Here is a 22,829-nt window from a genome sequence, read left to right as displayed (position 1 = left end):
CAAGATGTGAGAAAGTCTTTGTGGATTTAATAATATGTGCTGTATTTGGGTACGCAATTTACTTTCCTAGAGTAGCCATCTATGCCGCCAAATATCACTATGTTGTATTTGGTGAAAAAAAGACAAGCAAAGCATAAAGCATCTGATGGATAAAATTATTCAGAATTATGTTAGTCATTTAATTTTCTATGGCAAGGCAAGGCAAATTTATTTGTATAGCACAATTCAACAACAAGGTGATTCAAAGTGCTTTACAGAGACATTAGAAACAAATAAAAAGCATGATTTAAAATTGATTCAAACAAACAAACAAACTAATTAACAAACAAAAAAAACAGTATATAAAATCAAAACAGATAAAATCAGAACAATAGATAAAATCAGTAGTTAAATGCAGGTTTTGAAATTTAAGCTTAAGTGTGGATTTGGTGCTTTATTCAAATGCAGCTGAGAATAGGTGAGTCTTCAACCTGGATTTAAATAAACTGAGTGTTTCAGCTGATCTGAGGCTTTCTGGGAGTTTGTTCCAGATATAAGGAGCATAAAAGCTGAATGCAGCTTCTCCGTGTCTGGTTCTGACTCTGGGAACTGATAAAAGACCGGATCCAGATGACCTGAGGGATCTGGAAGGTTCATACTGGGTCAGGAGGTCACTGATGTATTATGGTCCTAAACCATTCAGAGCTTTATAGACCAGTATTAGAACTTTAAAGTCTATCCTCTGACGGACAGGCAGCCAGTGTAAAGACCTCAGAGCTGGACTGATGTGGTCCACTTTTTTGGTCTTAGTGAGGACTCGAGCAGCAGAGTTCTGAATGAGCTGTAGTTGTCTGACTGATTTTTTAGGTAGACCTGTAAAGATGCTGTTACAGTAATCAAGCCTACTAAAGATGAATGCATGGACTAGTTTTTCCAGGTCCTGTTGAGACATCAGATCTTTTATCCTTGAAATATTCTTGAGGTGATAGTAAGCTGACTTTGTTATTGTCTTAATGTGTTTTTCTAAGTTTAGGTCTGCATCCATCACTACACCCAAATTTCTCGCCTGGTCTGTGGTTTTTAGGTGTATAGATTGAAGTTCTCTGGTGACCTGTAATCGTTTTTCTTTGGCGCCAAAGACTATTACCTCAGTTTTGTTTTTGTTTAGCTGGAGAAAATTGTGGCACAGCCAGTCATTAATTTCCCCAATGCATTTACCAAGAGCCTGTACAGGGCCTTGGTCTCCTGGTGACATTGTAATATATATTTGTGTGTCATCTGCATAGCTGTGGTAGTTTATTTTGTTGTTTTTTATAATCTGCCAGTGGGAGCATGTAAATGTTAAACAGAAGGGGTCCCAAGATGGAACCTTGGGGAACTCCACATGTGATACTTGTCTGCTCAGATGTGAAGTTACCTATTGATACAAAGTATTTCCTGTTTTCTAAGTATGTTTTGAACCAGTTTAGTACAGTTCCTGAAAGACCTGCCCAGTTCTCCAGTCGTTTGAGTAATATGTTGTGGTCAACTGTATCAAATGCTGCACTGAGATCCAGTAAAACTAAGACTGACATTTTTCCACTGTCTGTATTCAGACATATGTCATGCCAAAACAAACCTAATTAATTTATGATTGGTGTCAATGTGCTGTAGGAAATGTGGGCCTTGAACAGAGTACTTTCGCCGAACCACACAGCCCAAAGTTGACATTCTTGTTAAGATGCCCTCTGTATCAACTCTGTGCATTGATGCCTTTAGTCTGTTCCACTGTACACGGTGGCCCGCAGCTTGAAGGCAACCCTTGACAATCTGATATCCAGCATGAGGTAGTCTGGATTTAACGTCTCTCACTTTGGCATCAAGAGCGTCATTAGATATGGTAGAGTAAAGACTCCTAACTGACATGTTGTACTCCTGCATTCTCCTGTACATGGTACGTCTTGAGACACCAAGAAGGTCTGCTACACATGTGGCAGGTAGACCAAGCTGAAGAAGACTTTGGAGGTGATTCTCTGTGACCTGAAGCCTAAAACGCCCATAAGGACCAATAATCTGTACCACAGAGTTGAAGGGGGGAGGGTTGTTTCGCTGGTGTAACAAGTTGCTCAGTTCTTCTATAGCTTCGCAGACATCAGCAGGAAGGTCAGCATTCTCCAGTGCATTCATGAAAGTCCTCTCTTGGGTCACAATGTACTCCAGAAAATCAAGGTCAAGAGGGTCGTTGTTGAGGACATACTCCAGCCTTTGCCTAAATCTGGACAAGCACTCCTGCACGAATATATTCTGAAAAAGGAAATGCAATACAATGTCATTTAGTATTAAGATAACTGTTAATAATAAGTGTCACTTAAGGCCATTACAAACCATCAGCGTTGCCTTCACATTTTAAATCCACAAGAATTTAACAATAATAACAGTTTCATGGATTTCAAGCACTTTAATTAATTAATGGTGCTTTTCAGGAAACCTGCAATTTCCTCACACCTGAAACTAGCCTGTAAATTTTCCTTCATCCTACTGTAGGGGCCTGTCTGCTAGAATGACACAATATTCAGAAGATGCATCACATCATTTTATGCTAACTAATTAATATAATACAACAGTAAAACACATGTCAAATGATTCAAAAGTCATTTGGTAATCTGTGCATGTGTTGTTTGTGTCTAGCTTCACAAAACCTGGGAGGCTCTTGGTGAGTCTGAACACTGGGCTGAACAGTGGTAGAAGTTAGTAAATTTAGCAGGTGTCTTGCTGACCTGACAATTGAGTATGTTAAGAATTGAGGAGTATGTTAAGTATGTTAAGAGTACTGTGTATTTAATCATACACTATGTAACAGAAAAGTTATATATCATATCACACCGAAGTGATCAGTAATGATCCAGACACTGATGAGTGTTAGACTAAATATACACTGTAGCTAAGGGTTTTAAGTAAGCTAAAGACTTGGGATGCTGTGTGAGACATAAGAAAACCCAAATAGCAATGGTTTTGACATTCTTTTGCACATTTTCCTACTGTAGGGGCCTCTGCAAGTGTGGAGGACTCTGGAGGGCTACAAGATGACAACTTTGGGATTCTATTGAAAGGAGTCTTTCATATTTGTTTGTCAACGCTGAACCCAGGGCAATCTACGCTAAATTAGCGTTTTTAGCTAACAGCTACAACACGCATAAACGTTACTGTACGGGTATTATTTGTTAACATGACGCTTGTTCTTATACATGTAATACATTTATTACCAACCTGAGAGTTTCTCAACTGGTCATTTGACATCACGAATGTCTTCAGAAGAATTACTCCAGCTCAAGATGTCGTAGATTGCCACTTGCGGTCTGCTAGTAAAACGAAGTTCGATTACTCTGCGCACGATTACGCAAGAACCGGAACCGGATGCAAGTTCCAAAAAACTGAATTGTAGAACTGAAACTGAATGGTGAGAAGTGAAACTGAAATTATTCGAGAGCTGAATTTTTAAAGGATAAAATGCCGTTTCAAAGCAAATGAATTCAATTTCAAAATATAAAATTCAATTTCAATTTAGTGATGATCATTTTCAAACCATAAATTCAATTTCAAATTAGACTAATTCAAATTCAGTTTTCAAAAGCATTTATTCAAGTTACAATTCAGATTCAATCTATGCAATTCAAATTCAAATTTAACTTATTCAATTTCAGTTTCTGATGGCACAGATTTCTGCCCATAAGAATGGGTCACATATGATCCTTCTGAATGATATCAGTCAAGTTTGAAGTAGAAATATTGTTTCAGTAACAAGTTATAGTCCACAATCACTTTTTGGCAGGTCAAAAATGGCATATTATGGGTATTAATGTTCCCCTAAAGGTTATTCAGCACTTCTAAGTGACTGATGGAGATAGAATATGTCACATATGACCCTTCTGAATGACTTCCAGCAAGTTTGATGCAGAAATATTGTTTCAGTGACAAGTTATAGTCCACAATCACTTTTTGGCAGGTTGGAAATTGCATATTATCAGTTTTATTGTTCCCTTAAAGGTTATTCAGCAGTTCTAAGCAGTGTTGGGACTAACACGTTATTAAGTAACGCGTTACAATAACTATGTTATTATTGTGGTAACGAGCACGGTAACTAGTTATTATGCCAAAATCAGGAACGCGTTACTCGTTACAGGGATTTAGATAGGCTCGTTATTCATTACTTCGTGTGGTGGCTATCACGAAGCTTCCACAGATTCAGTAACATTAGCAAGTGGTGTCGCGTTAAACAACAGCAGCACGTTTTATCAGCTGTTGTTAGAATTTATTTAATATTACTTTCTAGTATCAGCTGATGTTTGCTGGAGCCACAGCTGTAAAAGCTGCTGGTCATGATATGGTTTGGTTATCTGGTGAGAGGGAAACATGAAGATGAAACCAGGAGATGTCCTTACTGAATCATCAGAGCTGGACAGGTGATGGAGAAACAGGTTTGCCTTTTAGGTGACATTAATGAGTTGAAGAGAAGTTATGAACTGTTTCTGAGAGAAACAGCTGACAGCTGGTAACTGTGCAGGGGCGGGTCTGGCTAGTAATGTAACTAAGTTACTAAGTTAAAGTAACTTACCCAACACTGGTTCTAAGGGACTGTTTGAGATATAATATGTCACATATGACCCTTCAGAATGACATGCAGCAAGTTTGGAGCAGAAAAATTGTTTCAGTGACAAGATATAGGCGGCAATCGCTTTTTGGCAGGCTCAAAATGGCATATTATTGGTATTAATGTTATTTTAAAAGTTTTTCAGCAGTTCTAAGGGACTGTTTGGGCTCCTGTGTGTCACATTCAACCCTTCTTGATGATACTCAACAAGTTTGAAGAAGAAATATTCTTTCAGTCACAAGATATAGTCCACAATCACTTTTTGGCAGGCTGAAAATAGCATTTTATCAATGTTAATGTTCCTTTAAAGGTTATCCAGCAGTTCTAAGGGACTGTTTGAGATGTAATATTTGACATATGACCCTTCTGAATGACAGCCGCCCAGTTTGAAGTGGAGATAGTATTTCAGTGACAAGTTATAGACTACAATCACTTTTTGGCAGGTTGGAAATTGCATATTATCAGTTTTATTGTTCCTGTACAAGTTATTCAGCAGTTCTTGGAGAGTTATTGGGATAAAATATATCACATGTAACCCTTCTGGAATATATCCAACAAGTCTGAAGCCGAAATATTGTGGAGACAGGAGGCTGAACGGGCCCCTCGGACCCTCCAGCGGAGACGAGGAGGCTGAACGGGCCCCTCGGACCCTCCAGCGGAGACGAGGAGGTGCTGGCCGGCCTGACCAGAGCCGCCAGCGGAGACGAGGTGGTGCTGGCCGGGCTGACCAGAACCCCCAGTGGACGAGGCGGGTGGCGGCGCGGGAGCCGCGGAGTGCTGGATGGACTCATCCGAGCTTCCAGCAGGGGCTGATGTAGAGCTAGAGGGTATTGGGACCCCTGGCTGAATATTAAGCTGACCAGAAGACTGTACTGCTACCGGGGACTGGGCCAATGGTTCAGGTGCGAGCTGAGCTACCGGAAACACGGGGAGTGTAGTGATGGTTGTGGTGGAAGTATGGATGATGGAGCTAAGGGCAACTGAGTGGCAGACCAAACTGAGGGAGACTGAAGTGCTACGGGGAACTGAACTGGTGGCAATGCAGGAGACTGAGCTCGAAACTTAATAGGCACATGAGCAAAGGACTGAACGGGTAATTGAGCTATGGATTGCACAAGTGGCCGATAGCAGCAGACTGGGCTAAAGGCAACGTAGGAGGCTGGAGTGATAGCTGAGGTGAGAATGGAGCTAGCAGGGACACAGGAGATGAAGCTTCAGGAGGCTGGGCAGCTAAGTGAGCTTCAGGCTGGACAGTTTTTGGAAAAACAGTCTCTGAATTAATAGTCTCTGATTGAACACCCTCTGAGCTAGCAGACACAGAGTTAATTAGTCCAGGCTCAAACAGAACAGAATTACCACAGTTCTTTGCGTTGTTATGGCTAGGAGGAGCATGAGAAGAACAGTCTTTTAGGTTGCCTAAATGGAAAATATTGGTCTCAGAGGAAACAGTCTTTTTCTTCTCAGCCACAACATAAGCAGACCTTGGGCCTTCAGACCCAGTAAACTGTACAGTTCCACTTACACATGCCCAGGCGTTTGCACTGGTGAAGTCCTGGGTTCCGGCGGTGGCACTTTTCGTTGCCTGTGCTGCCGGTGTTCCAGATCAACTGGCGTTTAGATCAACTGGCGTTGGTCGAACAGATGTGTGGCAGTCTTGCGTTTCAGTAGCTCCTACCGACAAACCAGCAAAAAAACGCCAAATGTGTCATCTGTGACACTTGTGAGGTTATCTCAAACACACTCCGTCAGTCTTGATGCTGTTGAACAACAAAATGTTTAAAAATGTGGCGAGTTTACCTGGTGATATCCTCATGCGCGACGCGATCGCGAAAACAGCAAACAAGTAACACCACGCCGTTGTTGTTCACAGGACAGCAAGAGTAAACGATCGGGAGACCCTTGTCGTCGTTATCGTTCCACTCGCACGGTTTATTTCACCGAATTCAGCGTTTTTGCTCCACAACTAAAGCGAGCAGTTTACTTTGTGCACTAACATGGAGTCGAGTCAACCAGCGCCACCTCTGGCCAAGTGCCACAGCCTACAGCCAGATCAACTGGTGACACACATCTGCAGCACGTTTGAATTCGTGTCATGCACATTTGTACCTTTCAATTGTGTGTTTGTGCGTCATGCAAATAAACCATTGAAATGAATGAAATGATATCATGTATTTATTATCAGCCTACATTTGTACAAAATGCCAAATGACATACACATAGTCATAAGAATCACCATCCTGATATCAACACTTTTGCCCATAAGAAAAATGTCGTGAACAAATATATGACACACCAATATTTCACCAGTGTTGTAACTCACATGTCGCCAGCATAGTCTGCCTGTGTCTCCCCTCTGCAAACGAACATTTCAGAGTTGGATGTGATATACAGTCTGCATAAGTGTGGTCAATCTCATAACGATTCGTAAGGGGATGGCAGCTACGCTGAATGTACAGCAGTCACACAGTGATCAGCAATAAACAGTCCCCAAAACTTGCATATAATCCCCAATGTGGAGCCCATCTACTGACTACCACATAGCAGCTGGACCAGTCCCCAATGCAGGTCAGTCCACTGCTGCCACCTGTGGCCAAGTACCATAGCCTACCACTAGATTAACTTGTGACACACATCTGCACCTGCTGCTATGATCACATTGAGTAAAGGCTGAGTGGCTGCACTCACACGTGGTGCATCTAAATCTACCCACAAATATGTTGAAACATGCAATGCCAGCAATGTGGATTGTCAACACTACAAACAATCAGTAAGCAAAGACTACACGGGTCAATTCCTTCTGTCCATCATCCAGCCAGATATACGTATGACACACATCTGCAGCTGGTCCCATCACCACGTTTGAATATGTTACCTGCACAACACATTTGTAATTGTCAATGTTGTCTTTGCTGTCCCATAAACCATGCAACCACATGAAAAACAATTGTGTATCCATTTAAATCCCATCATATACATGAAGTTGTAGACATCACAACTCCTTCTGTTTATGTTATTACCCAACAACAATATGCACTCCACACATAGATCACATAGAAATGTGTCATCAGTGTGCTCACAACACACCTTGTCAGAATAGGCTGCCTATGTCTCTACTGTGATTCTGTATATTTCAATTGTGCAACTGGAGTCACATGAGGCAATCGTGTGGTGTTTGCCAGGAACACTGGTAGCCAATATAGGTGATTAAGCAGCACAGCTGGAAAGAATTGGTAGTCATATGCAGTCTATATAAGCCCAGTGAGTACAACCAACATCTGTGGGTTTCGTGAGGTGGTAGCAGTCAGTGAATTTAAGATAAGATAGATAAGATAACCTTTATTAGTCCCACACGTGGGAAATTTGTTTTGTCACAGCAGGAAGTGGACAGTGCAAAAGTTATGACGCAAAAATTAGAATACAATAAGAATAAATACAGTACACAGCTGTACAGAATAGAATAAAATAATATTGTCATGGTCCTGCGACCATGACTCAGTGACTTTATGTTTATGTACTTATTGTTATTACTTTCATTATTATTCATGGCTGTTTTGGGATGGTTTGTGTTTGGGATTTTAGACACTGGGTTCTGGGTTTGTGCTCCCTCTGTTGGTCCCTGGTGTTAGTGTTCCCCTGTCTCGTCAGGTTAATCAGGTCCAGCTGTTTCCCCCATCTGTGTGTGATTTCCCAGTGTCTCTTTGTGTATTTATACCGTGTGATTTCCTCTGCTCCTCGTCGCGTCGTCTGTGTTCCTACCTGTGTTCATCCTCTGTGTTACCCTGCGTACTCTGCATCTACCCTGTGAAATCCTCTGCGTGCTCTCCCTGCTGTTCTCCCTTCGTGTTCAGGTTTGCCACTCCTTTGTGTAGTTTCACCCAGTTTAGTTCATCCGTAGTTCTGTTTTGCCATCTCCTCTTTATGTTTGTTATTATCAATAAATCACCCTCACACCTGAATAAGTGCTGCGCTTTGAGTCCTCCTTCCACTCTCCACATGGCCGCTGCCCCGGACCGTGACAGTACGACGCGACCACAACATGGACCCAGCAGCGCTTAATCCATCCAGGGAACTACGGGAAAATCTCATCGATGCCACACAGGAGCTGATCGACCTGTGGCTGGAAAGCCCGGGTGGCACGTCCCAGCGCGCTGTAGAGAGGCGGCTACAGCGTCTGGTGACCGGTCTCCCATGGCTTCTGGGCTCGCTTTGTTCGTGGGAGCGGGAGTTCCTCCTTCTGGACCTCGGTCTTCACCCCCCGTCTGCTTTTACTTCCGAGCAGTCCGAGGCGGTGAGCGAGCGACATGTTCTGGCTTCCCCAGATTCCGAGACTCTGTTTTCTGGGGCTATCCAGAGCGGGATGGGAGACTGTTCGGATCGCTTACCCACCTTCGTGGTAACGGACCCTTCGCAAGTGGGCGTGTACAGACCCTCTGTGAAACCGAGAGACTGTTTCTCTGCCGCTCCTTCTGAGCCAGGACTCTATCACCATTCTCCGGCTCAGTTCTGTGTCCAGCCACAAGCTTCCCAGTCTGTAGCTCAACCATTAGCCTCCCTTAAGCCACAATTTTCACACTGTTTTTCCACCGCCGTTTCTGAGTAGGGAGACAAACTGTTACATTACGGACCTGTTCCTCAACAGCTGGCAACATTAGTGACTGTTACTCACTCCGGGGCTTCCCCAGAGGCGGGGTTGCTACCCTTAGCTTACTCTGGACCCCTGGTGGCCAAGATGCCAGCTGTGAACTGCACCGGGCTGTCACTGCCTGAGCAGGGTCAGTGCTCTGCGCAGCTGCAGCCCTCCGTATGTGTGCCAGAGGCCCACGTGCCTACTGGTTTTGTTTCACATGTGCCAGAGGCCCACGTGCCTACTGGTTTTGTTTCATGTGTGCCAGAGGCCCACGTGCCTGCTGGTTTTGTTTCATGTGTGCCAGAGGCCCACGTGCCTACTGGCTTTGTTTCATGTGTGCCGGGGGCCCCGGTGCCCACTGGTTCTGCGGCTGTTTTCGCTGGGGGGCCCGAGGAGCCCGTCCAGTCTCCCGCTTCGCCTGCTGGGGGGCCCGAGGAGCCCGTCCAGCCTCCTGCTTCGCCTGCTGGGGGGCCCGAGGAGCTCGTCCAGCCTCATGCCACACTGACTGCCACGTCGGCTGGGGGGCCCGAGGAGCCCGTCCGGCCTCCTGCTTCTTCGGCTGGGGGGCCCGAGGAGCTCGTCCAGCCTCATGCCACACCTGCTGCCACGTCGGCTGGGGGGCCCGAGGATCCCGTCCGGCCACCTGTGGCTGCTTCTCCACCTGTGGCTGCAGCGCCGCCTCCTGCAGTACCATCACCTGCAGCGCTACCACCTGCTACTGCCACGCCTCAGCCTGAAGCTTCAGCCTCGCCTGGTTCTGGTCCAGCTTCATCCTCACCTGGCCCAGCTTCAGCGTCTGCTTCGCCTAGCCCAGCTTCAGCTACAGCTTCATCCACGCCTGGCCCGGCTTCATCCTCGCCTGATTCTGGTCCAGCTTCATCCTCACCTGGCCCAGCTTCAGCTACAGCTTCATCCACGCCTGGCCCGGCTTCATCCTCGCCTGATTCTGGTCCAGCTTCATCCTCACCTGGCCCAGCTTCAGCTACAGCGTCAGCTTCGCCTGGCCCAGCTTCAGCTGCAGCTTCTTCATCGCCTGGCCCGGTTTCATCCTCGCCTGGCCCGGCTTCATCTTCAGCATCGTCTGGTCCGGCTTCATCTTCAGCATCGTCTGGTCCAGCCTCCGCATCACCTGCAGTGGCCTCCTCTTCAGCTTCCTTATCAGCTGCTTTGCCTGGTCCGGCTTCAGCTTCCTCATCAGCTGCTTTGCCTGGTCCGGCTTCAGCATCCTCATCAGCTGCTTTGCCTGGTCCGGCCTCCGCTTCTGCTTCAGCCTCGTCTGGTCCGGCCTCTGCATCCCCGTCTGGTCCGGCCTCTGCATCCCCGTCTGGTCCGGCCTCTGCATCCCCGTCTGGTCCTGCCTCGACTGGTCCTGTGCCCACCAGGCCATGGCCAGCACCCCTGGGACTGGAGGGCCGCCGCTGCCTTCCGCGCGGTCGGCCCCCTGAACTACTCCGTCGTCTCCTTCGGGACCGCCATCGCCTGAGTGGCCGCCGTTGCCTTCCGCACGGCCGGCCCCCGGACCGCCATCGCCTGTGTGGCCGCCGCTGCCTTCCGCACGGCCGGCCTCCTGAACTCTTTACGCGCCGCTGTTGCCTTCCGCACGGCCGGCCTCCTGAACTCTTTACGCGCCGCCGCTGCCTTCTTCGTGGACGGCCTCCTGAACTGTGCTTTGGACTCTGCTCCCCTGTGAGTTTTTTGTTCATCTTTGTTTTGGGACTCTGGGGCCTCCGTCCGTGGTCGTGGTCCGGTCCCTCCGTCCTGGGCCCCCTGCCGCCCGCCCGGATCTGGTGGTGTGTTTCTGTGGCTGTCGGGGGCCAGCCCTTGAGGGGGGGGTACTGTCATGGTCCTGCGACCATGACTCAGTGACTTTATGTTTATGTACTTATTGTTATTACTTTCATTATTATTCATGGCTGTTTTGGGATGGTTTGTGTTTGGGATTTTAGACACTGGGTTCTGGGTTTGTGCTCCCTCTGTTGGTCCCTGGTGTTAGTGTTCCCCTGTCTCGTCAGGTTAATCAGGTCCAGCTGTTTCCCCCATCTGTGTGTGATTTCCCAGTGTCTCTTTGTGTATTTATACCGTGTGATTTCCTCTGCTCCTCGTCGCGTCGTCTGTGTTCCTACCTGTGTTCATCCTCTGTGTTACCCTGCGTACTCTGCATCTACCCTGTGAAATCCTCTGCGTGCTCTCCCTGCTGTTCTCCCTTCGTGTTCAGGTTTGCCACTCCTTTGTGTAGTTTCACCCAGTTTAGTTCATCCGTAGTTCTGTTTTGCCATCTCCTCTTTATGTTTGTTATTATCAATAAATCACCCTCACACCTGAATAAGTGCTGCGCTTTGAGTCCTCCTTCCACTCTCCACACGGCCGCTGCCCCGGACCGTGACAAATATACTATATACAGTAGAATAAAATAGAATAAAAATATACAATAAGATAAAAATAGAATACGAATGCTATATACAACTGAGTAAAAATACAACGATGCCAGAAAAGATTATTGCACTTAGTGTTATTGCACATGTGTGGATGTGCAGTTAGATAGTGTTAGACAGCAGTTAGATAGTGATTAGAAGGCAACTATAGCCAGTGTGGTTGGGAAGAGCTTGTGAGAGAGTGGACTCCTGAAAGTGAGTGACTGAGGTGTGCTAGTTGGTTTGTGTGGTGTGTCTGTTAGTCTGTGTGTTTGTGGTACAGTGGAGTAGGTAGATAGGTGGACAGGTGTAGGTGAGGGAAATGGATCCCAGAATTGTGAGGGAGCTTCTGGAGTTCAAGCTCCACGATCGCTATCCTGAAGGATCAACCAGCAGGGAAAGATATACAATCAAAAGAAGAGCTGAGACCTTCAGGATAAATGGTGAGTACAATGGATAATGTCATGTAAACCATCAGAGTGTAGTATTGTGCGTTAATGTGAACATTCCCTCTTGTCTGTTTGTTCTTGTCTCGCCCCACATGCCCAATGGAGATGGAGACCTGTACTATGTATGCAGGCAGAAGAAGAACAGAACGGAGAACCTGGCAAAAGTGGTCTGCACTGCCAAAGAGGCAAATGACATTTTTGAGGAATTTCATTCCAGCCACTTTGGTGGACACTGTGGATGGGAGAAGACCCGCTGCGCCATCATGGTACGCTATTACTGGCCTGGCATGGAGGGTGACATTAAAAAATGGGTGAGCACATTCTGTATGAATGAGCCTCAAACGCATTGTGGAAACCCAAGAACCCCCCTTTGTTTTTTTTTACATTTGTTTGTTTCTCTGTTGTTCGTATGTCTTGTGTTCGTACCCTGTTGCTCCTAACTAACCCATATAACCTACAGCTCCAAGGCACTTTGCTGATCATTAACATGCAATGTTACTTAATTTGGCAATAGGTTGCTCAGTGCCCACAATGCCAGTGTAAGCGGGCCAATATTAAGGAAAAGAAAGGATACATTCCAATCGAGGTACAGTAACACAGACAGCATATTTGTTACTGTCCAAATACATCAAATGTGACATGTTCTTCTTTACCCCCCTCACAGGTCACAGAGCCCTTTGAGCTCGTTGGAATGGATCTTGTGGGTAAACTGACCTTAACGGATGGTGGTAATCAGTACATTTGTGTGATGGTTGACTATTTCACCAAATGGGCAGAGGCCTACCCACTGCAAAACAAAACTGCAGATGAGGTCACCAGTTGTATTCTGGATTTTTTCTACAAATTTAGTGCACCTAAAAGACTGCTAACAGACCAGGGCTCAGAGTTCTGCAACAAGGTGGGGTATTAGTAGCTCAAGCACATATGTAATGTCAGCTTGGATGACCAATGTGATCACCTTTTCAAGGTCAACTATGGCCTGTGTAAAACCCTGGGCATCCGAAGAAGCCTCTGCTCACCATACCATCCCCAAACCAATGGCTTGGTGGAGAGATTAAATGGCACAATCCAGAGGTACAATACTGTCATTTATATATTGTGCTGTAACTATGTCACAACGATGGCTATTTAGTATATTGTATTCATGCATTGACATTTCAGATCCCTCAATAAACTGGTGAGTGACGAGCCCAAGAACTGGGACAAATTCCTGCAGTCAACCATGTTTGGACTGAGGACATAAAAGCAGCTGACAACAAAATACAGCCCATATTACCTCATGTTCGGCAGAGAGGCAAGGTATCCATCGGAGATCCCAAAGGCATACAAGGTAAAATGGTGTAATGTACAAGAGAGAAGATGTCTCAATCCTAATCCAGTTACTCAGTCATTGTATTTTGGCAGGTTACAGAAGGCATGGTCACTAAACTCATTTCGAATGAAGACGTGTGTGAGGGCCTAAAATCCCAGGAGGTGGTTTACGCTGACGTAACCAAAAATGTCAAAACCACCCAAGACAAGATCCGCAGGGGGAAGGCAGAAAGGGGAGAGGAGGATGGCTTCCAGGTGGGAGACATGGTTTTGCGCAAAAATGTGAGGCAGGAACAGAGAAAAGGTGGCAAACTGGATGCTGATATGCTGGGACCCTTGAGGATTGTGAAGCTGGAAGGCAAAAGTGCTGACTTGGTGTCAGGGAAGGGCAAGCGGACTGTGAAGGTCAACGTTGACCAACTGACGCACTACTTCCAGCCTGAGGAGAGGGTCCCAGCAAAGCTGAAGAACCTGTCACCGCCACCCTGCCAGGGGCCATCAGCACCCCCACTGTCACCGCCACCCTGCCAGGGGCCATCAGCACCCCCACTGTCACCGCCACCCTGCCAGGGGCCATCAGCACCCCTACTGTCACCGCCACCCTGCCAGGGGCCAGCACTGGTGCAGTCTCGCTGTGACCCCGAAAATGGTGAGTAAGCAGACAATGTACAAATGATATGTCTGACAAGTTCCTGACAATGTTGTCTTCACAGTAATAACCAGAATCTGGGCTGGTGAAAGGTGCTGTGGTCCAGAATTGGGCCTTACAAGCTATTTGCGGAGAACATTGCAGATTTGGCCCCTGGGAAAGAGTTGGAAAGTGAGGTATGTAGATGTTTTCCACATGAGTGGTCACCTCATTGGACGGGAATGACAATGTACCGTGTGTGCCCCTAGATCATAAATGCATATTTGACACTGGTGGGGAGCCAACACGCTGTATTGATTATGGACTCCTATTTCATGACATCAGTTTGGCAGGGGTCCATGAAAGGTTTCAGGAAGGTGAGTTGGCTTTGACATGTAACCATCCTCATTTACGACTATTCATGATGTAATGCCACGATCTTCACTTTGTAGCTGGATCTGCTGAATTATGACGTGGCAGCTGGGGCAGTCTGTGACAACAGACACTGGACACTCATTGTAAGACGCCACACAACCATCAGAATTTGACGTGAACCTACTAGGTTTAACATGATCTCCATTTGTTTTTCAAGATAATGTATCTGAAAGAAATGCGGGCTGTCTTTGTTGACCCATTTGGGGCAACACAAGCACAACTCGATAGGTGCAGGGATGTGACAAGGTACGCACAACAGGCTAATGTTAACCACAGCAGTCAGATTTCTAACTTGTACATGTGGATCACATAAGGCTGCTGCACTGGATGACATTCAGTACCTGTTCCTTTTCTTGTTTTTTGTACTCATCTGTTTTTTCTTTTTTTTAACATTTGAAAGAGCTCTGGTTAGACGGAAATGTCCAGCCATCGGCAAATGGACATGCTCAACTGTTGCCCATCCAAAACAGCAGGACCTAACATCCTGTGGCGTCTTTGTATGCAAGGTTAGTACAATGCTCATTGTGTATTGTACCTAAATGGACAGATTCTGATGAGTAGACAATGTTCAGCTTGCAGAACAAATACTGTCGGGGACCAATATATCTTTCCCTGTTGACGAGGAGGGGGTTGCCAGGCTCAGACTGGAGCTAGCGCTCTCTCTGCTCCAAAACTCAGGTATACCCGGGAAACGGCATTTGGACCTCCATTTGTGACAGTTATGTGTGTATCCACATTGTGACATATGTATTTATAGATGACATTTCCCAGCTATGTCGTGCCTGTGGTGAGGCAAGCTCAGGTGCAGAAACCGATGACTGGGTAAGATGACAGAATCAATACCTAAGATGGACGCACCTTGACTGGGTTACTTCAACATCACTGGGTGACATGTCACTTTGATGTACCAACAGTGGAATTCTAGTTCAGGTGACCTGCATGCCTCTGCACTTCAAAGACACTAGAGCACCTACAGGACGCATGGAAACAGCAAGTGATGCACAGATGAGACTGTTGCACAGAAATATGCAGTATCTGTACACTGTAACATGTTTAGTTGCTTTACTCAAGAGCCTGACTCCAGCTGAATGACACTGACAATCTACTTTTCCTTGCAGATTGAATGCACCTTCTGTGGGAAGTGGTACCACACAGTGTGTGTCGACTTCCCCTCTGCAGTAGGCGACTACAAATGTAGCGGGTGTTGAATGAACACAGAAGGAATTGACCCATGTAGTCTTTGCTTACTGATTGTTTGTAGTGTTGACAATCCACATTGCTGGCATTGCATGTTTCAACATATTTGTGGGTAGATTTAGATGCACCACGTGTGAGTGCAGCCACTCAGCCTTTACTCAATGTGATCATAGCAGCAGGTGCAGATGTGTGTCACAAGTTAATCTAGTGGTAGGCTATGGTACTTGGCCACAGGTGGCAGCAGTGGACTGACCTGCATTGGGGACTGGTCCAGCTGCTATGTGGTAGTCAGTAGATGGGCTCCACATTGGGGATTATATGCAAGTTTTGGGGACTGTTTATTGCTGATCACTGTGTGACTGCTGTGCATTCAGCGTAGCTGCCATCCCCTTACGGATCGTTATGAGATTGACCACACTTATGCAGACTGTATATCACATCCAACTCTGAAATGTTCGTTTGCAGAGGGGAGACACAGGCAGACTATGCTGGCGACATGTGAGTTACAACACTGGTGAAATATTGGTGTGTCATATATTTGTTCACGACATTTTTCTTATGGGCAAAAGTGTTGATATCAGGATGGTGATTCTTATGACTATGTGTATGTCATTTGGCATTTTGTACAAATGTAGGCTGATAATAAATACATGATATCATTTCATTCATTTCAATGGTTTATTTGCATGACGCACAAACACACAATTGAAAGGTACAAATGTGCATGACACGAATTCAAACGTGCTGCAGATGTGTGTCACCAGTTGATCTGGCTGTAGGCTGTGGCACTTGGCCAGAGGTGGCGCTGGTTGACTCGACTCCATGTTAGTGCACAAAGTAAACTGCTCGCTTTAGTTGTGGAGCAAAAACGCTGAATTCGGTGAAATAAACCGTGCGAGTGGAACGATAACGACGACAAGGGTCTCCCGATCGTTTACTCTTGCTGTCCTGTGAACAACAACGGCGTGGTGTTACTTGTTTGCTGTTTTCGCGATCGCGTCGCGCATGAGGATATCACCAGGTAAACTCGCCACATTTTTAAACATTTTGTTGTTCAACAGCATCAAGACTGACGGAGTGTGTTTGAGATAACCTCACAAGTGTCACAGATGACACATTTGGCGTTTTTTTGCTGGTTTGTCGGTAGGAGCTACTGAAACGCAAGACTGCCACACATCTGTTCGACCAACGCCAGTTGATCTAAACGCCAGTTGATCTGGAACACCGCCGCTTCCCCCTGGAAATGGGAGCGGAGGTAGTGGTGGTTGCCGGTAATGGCAGAGAGGGTGAATCTGACTCCTCCTCCTCTGACCACATCGCTGCGAGGAAAGAGGCAGGTGAGCGGTGGTCAGAGCTAGATGTGGAGGGTGAAGAATTCCGCGGCAGTGGCGTGGAAACCCCCTTCCGCTTTAATGGCCACTGCTGCGTTGCAGAGAGCTCCACCTGATGCTGCAGTGGTGGTGGTTTCGGCACTGAATACCGGGAGCGGGCGAGAATGGCTAACTCTCGGGCTTGCGGTACCTCCCGGGCCTCGCGTATCATATGTATCGAGTCCATAAATCCTCTGAGTTGACCAAAGTGGGGGTTCCTCTTGAGGATGGCTTCAATGGCTTTGATTCCCACGGTTACGGCCCGAACATCATCAGTGTGGGAAATCCACTCTACCAGACCTTGGATGCGGGCCAAATCAATTTCCCGGGCGGAGCCTGCTGAGTCCATGTCTGGTTGCGTCGTTCTGTCATGAAACGCTGTGTGGCAGGCAGGAGATGAGGACTCAAAGTGCAGGACTCAGACTCAGGGGATGAACTCAAAACCACAGCTTTATTTGCTTGTCACAGAAAAACGAGCATACAAAGTAAACTAAGCTAAACTGGGAAACAATGAACTAACACACACAGGGAGATCCACACAGCATGAGGGACGACGCGACACTGACTCAAAGAAACACAGGGTTTAAATACAATGGGAAGTAACGAGGGGAATGAGACACAGAAGGAGAGCACAGCTGGGAGAAATCAGAACTGACGAGACAAGGGAGCAAAGTAGGATACACTCACATGAGACACAGACCTTCAAAGTAAAACAGGAATTAGCACAGATGCAAACTAGACTAGGGGAGACAGAGCAACTAAGAAACACAGAGGGCAGCTACTAAATACTCAGAGAACTAAACAGAATACAAGAAAACCAAACTAAGACACTACACTAAAGAATAAGCAGGGACAACAAAGAGAACTAAGAACATAATACAGAAAACTCAGAGGCACAAGAAACTCAAAACACTGGGTCACTGACCCAGGACCGTGACAGTTTCAGTGACAAGTTATAGGCCACAATCACTTTTTGGTAGCGCTAAAATGCCATGTTCTCAGTCGTTATTCTGAACAAACAAGAAAGAGTCATGGTGATACTGGCACAATAGGTCTTTATTGTTTTAACTACAATTTGACAGTCTTATTACTAGAGATGGGTATCGTTTAGGTTTTATCCGATACCGGTGCCAAACCGGTACTTTTGAAACGTGCCGGTGCTTAAACGGTGCTCAAACCGGTGCTTAAAGAATGGAAAACACAAAAATTGGTCCAAAAACCCCTCATATTCATCTGTTTTTTGGTAAAAAGATAACAATGTTAGCCTTTTCTGCAGCTATGGGCATATATGGTATCACAGGGCTACGGGCCAGGACTCTCCTCTTCGTGTTTTTGGGGGATGTTGCATAACAGGCACCACACCCGCAGTAGATGTGCCCGGTGTGAGGTCTCACAGCAAGCTATCAAATACGGTGCATTTCTCGGCTTTTAAAAGAAACTATGCGTCGCCAGGTGTTTCATCAGATTTGAGGTGTTACCTCCTTTGCACAGTATCACCTTAAAACACTTGTTGCAGGCTGCTGAGTTTGCATCTTTTGCTGTGAAGTACAGCCAGACTTTTGACTGCTTCGCCTTGGGCATTTTTAATCTGTAGCTCTGCTCTAAAAGTACGTACGTACCTGGGCCCGCCTACTATCCTCAGAAACGTGAAATGATTGGCTAGAATCTAACGTGTATCACAGCTCAGGAAAAAAAAAAGCACCGAAATAAAGCACCAAAATGTGCGCTGCTTTTCGGTCTGGTTACTACCGTTTATGTCAGAACCGGATACCGGTACCCATCCCTACTTATAACAAATATGAACAACGAGAGTAGACATACTAAACCTGTAGGCATTAATTATTCCATCATGATGCGTGTAGTCATTCGTGACAGCGCTACACAATGAAAGCAAACTTCTGATAAACGTCATAATTCAGTTACAAACGTTCAAATTCCATAAATGCATACCTTTGCCTAATAACAAAGGCATAAATGTGTTTGGGGATTTTTTCCCCCCCCACGTTATATCAGTTGCACGGAAGTAGCTGGCAACATAGCTGGCAACGCAAGAAATCCGGGCGCTGCAGCTTTAAGCAGCTGCACGCGCTCCCGCGGACGGCAATCACTTTCTGGCACAACACCGGTGCTTGCAGAAACACATATACACACAAACAGGGAGAAGAGGGACAGCAACACCAAATATACATACAATAATAATATAATTCATAACGGCTCAGGGCCCTGACAGTTTTCGAAACTCGCTAGACAGTTTTCCACCAGCGATAAAGATGTTTCTTCTAAAAAACTGTTCCACTATTTTATATTCAGGAAAACAAGTGCAGAACGACTTCTCCATCACATGCGGTCAACGTGCATTTTCTTAACATGTATGGTACTGATTTAATTTGTAATGATGCTATGGTGTGTCGTTTTGTCAACAACATACAGTTGCTGTATGCAGCGATTATGCATGCGTGCGACGTGGATACTGATATTGTCATGTTTCGGCTGTGTGCAGGCAAGAGAAGGACCCAAACGCAAAACTCACCACGCAGGAATAAAACTCAAAAAGCTGCTTTATTGCAGAATGGCACAAAAATATAACAAAACTAAACTGGGGCATGGATAAACTGACACACAGCCATGAGGGAGACTACGACACTGACAAAGAGAAACACAGGGCTTAAATACACAGAGGGACAACGAGGGAATGAGAAACAGAAGGAGAGCACAGCTGGGAGTAATTAGGCTGGACGAGACAAGGGAAGCAAAACTAAAAACACTCACATGAGACATGGACCTTCAAAGTAAAACAGGAAACACACTGACTGAACTCTAGACATGCAAACTTAACAGCAACTGAGAAGACAGAACATAGGGACCAGAAACATGGTACAAAAAGGTCCCAGTAGACACAACATTGAACACAGGGAAGCCATATTACAAAGCCAAAGAACTAAACCTATGATAACCATTACTGTTGTACTGTTTCTTGTTTCCCTAGATTTCAAAGGACTCAAAACATAATCCATAATATAAAAGCACAAGATCTCTTCAAAATAAAATAGGAAACATAATGAGACGCAGACATGACAACCAGAACTTGGATGTCTGGAGTTTTGATCTCCTCCATACCTGCTTCATGCCCTGGAGGACGGGGCTGTGGCCCCCCCACACCCTCTAGCAGATCATTACATGAAGGAACCTTTAAAAAAAAAACAAGCGCGTCCATGCTCACAGGTGTACACACGGGTGATCACACCCACAAACTACACCCTTTTTGGCTCCTACCTCAAAGCACACTGTTCTGTCGATCTTACGTGCTGCACAATAATGTTTAACATTTAGTATTTACTGTCATATTCCCATATATCATTGTGATGCTGTTTATTCTATTACTCTTGTTCTCTTCTGCTTGTTTTCTTTTTTCTTTCTCAGCAGGTGATCCAGGTGATTGATATATGCATTTTTTATTTCTTTTTTTTTCTGCTCATTCTGTTGGTTTTTGTTTTTTGCCCTTCTCCCCCGTCCCTCTTCTCAGCTGTTTCTCTTTCCCTCTTTCTTTCTCCCCTTCTTTCCCCCAGTCAAGTCTGTCCCGTATTCAGTAAGTGAAAATAAAATAAACAATAAAAGGTGAATCAAATGGACCATTACGGCAAGGCTGGGATGGTCAATTTGGTAAAGTAAATCCGTTGGGCATCTTTCTTTGCCTTTAGACAACAATTCTGAAATTCTGATGGCAAAAGAGCCAAACGGGACAGCCAAAAAAAAAAAAAAAAAAAAAAAAGATTTCTAACACTTGGCGCTTGTCACCCTTGCTCCTCAGAATTAACCTGGACTCTGTTCAGTCAGAAGCCAGTGCGTTACTCAAACGGCTGAATGAGACAGCCAAGAAAGTCTCCAACTCTGCTGCGGAGGTGAAGGAGCAATATGCAAAAGTTCTCGAGGCAAATCTGGAGTTGTTCGGAGAATTAAACGAGAGATTCGCCACGATTGAGACGAAAAAGGGTGAACTGGCTGTCTATTTATGTGAAGATGCCAATCAGCTGTCACTGGAGGAACTCTTCGGTACCATCAGGACTTTCCGAGGACTCTTCATCAAGGCGCTGAAGGAAAACAAAACTCGGACAGAACAGGCGGCCAAGGCTAAGAAGAGAAAGAAGCAGCTGGCAGAGGAAGACTCCAAGAGACAGAAAGGAGAGAATGGGAAAATAATCAAAGGTTTTGTGCCGCAGAACGACGGCTGCATCATAGAAAACCTCCTGGCGGACATCAGAAAAGGTTTCAGCCTCAGAAAGACCCGGCCAAGGTGCGCTTCGGAAAGCCTCCCTTCTAGTGAAATGCGTAGGGATACCTGCCCACATGGATCAAGTGCGAAGTCTGTAGGCGAAGAAGCCGTCGACATGGCCACCATTTCCGCTCCTACCACGTCTAGGACAGAGGGTCGCCACAACAGCACGGGCGAGTTGAACGGCTTTATAAGCCCGTCAGAAGAGACTCTGCCGGCTCCTCAGCTGAATGCAGTGCACGACGGCACAGCCGCACCTCCAAGCACACTCCCAGGAAAGACAGCTCCAGCGGCACTCCTGGGAAGACTTACATCTCTGCAGCCAGAGAAAGATGCAGCATCACCCATAGATGTGACTCAAGCTCAGTCTCAGGTTAAAGGGGACCACCAACCATGCCTCCCCACAAATGGCTTTTCACTAGATTCAGCAGAGACCAGCGTCATCAGTCCTTCATCCCCCTCAGACTCTGACCTGCTGGAGGCTACGTTTGACGACACACCCAGCCCGGCCCCCGAGCAGCCAACGGATCTTAGCGTAAACGTTCATGTCAAAGAAATTCCAAGTACGGACACAAAGCGGAGCATGGAAAGCGATATTATGGGAGAGGGGAAAGGAGAAACTACTAATAAACCAAGCCATTTACCAGAGACTGTAGGGCAAGAGAAGTGGCACAAGGAGACCACGTACACGGGGGCGAAAACGTCTGGCCAAGACGAGGTCGATAGACCCCAAAAAGAGCCCGATTACGCTCGATGAAGGCATCGTGTTGTTTTTATTCCATTTAACGTTTTTATTCCATTTAACATTTTATCTTATGTATGTTTATCTTTTAAATTAAACAGTATGAATGCAGCGTGCAGCATTTGTCTTGAAGATTGAATACTGAATGGATTTTTTTAAAACCTGTGGTCCCTTTTAAAACCCCCAAACACTATACAAACATAGTGTTTGTATTTACAAACACTTGCTGCAGACCAGCAAACTGCCAAAACTTCTGCTGTTTGTGTTGTTGTTAGCCAGAAATGCGGTTTTGTGTTGTTTTTGTTGGGAAAACAAATATGCTTTACATTTCAGACTCAAAAAAAAAAAAAAAAAAAAAAAAAAAAGACAACCAGAACTTGACAATGTAAGACACAGACATGAAACACATGAAGGGGAAGGGAGACTTGACATGGGTGGAAGATACAAGTGGAATCTAATAAAGAACTAGAACAGCCTAGGCATGATAAAAAAATGAACTTAGAAAACCTGAAGGGCTTAAACATAAACTAAAACTCAAAACACTGGGTCAAAAGACCCAGGATTGTGACAGATATGTACTAGTGAGAACAATAACAACAACATGAGAGCATGATTTAATCGAGTCAATGGTATTTATTATCAATTTTCAAATATATTATAGATTCACATTATACTTTGTTTTAACAGTAATAAATTGAATTGAATTGAATTGAATGAATGCTTTATTGGCCATATGCAGGTTGCCCCGCAGAGGAATAGGACCCCCCCGACTTACACACACAA

General features: G+C 45.6%; 1 protein-coding gene across 1 annotated transcript; it reads left to right on the top strand.

Moving 5' to 3' along the window:
* The first annotated feature begins 16,938 nt into the window (after positions 1–16,938).
* On the top strand, positions 16,939–22,151 carry LOC113019943 (uncharacterized). Its single transcript, XM_026163610.2, has 3 exons — positions 16,939–17,001; positions 17,098–17,181; positions 20,805–22,151. Exons 1-3 carry the CDS (start codon positions 16,939–16,941, stop codon positions 22,059–22,061), a joined length of 1,404 nt encoding a protein of 467 aa, XP_026019395.1. The 3' UTR covers positions 22,062–22,151.
* The last annotated feature ends 678 nt before the right edge of the window (positions 22,152–22,829 follow it).

This window comes from Astatotilapia calliptera, chromosome 4 (assembly GCF_964374335.1).
Source record: "Astatotilapia calliptera chromosome 4, fAstCal68.1, whole genome shotgun sequence".
Lineage (NCBI taxonomy): Eukaryota > Metazoa > Chordata > Actinopteri > Cichliformes > Cichlidae > Astatotilapia > Astatotilapia calliptera.
This window is presented reverse-complemented; position numbering and strand designations above follow the sequence as displayed.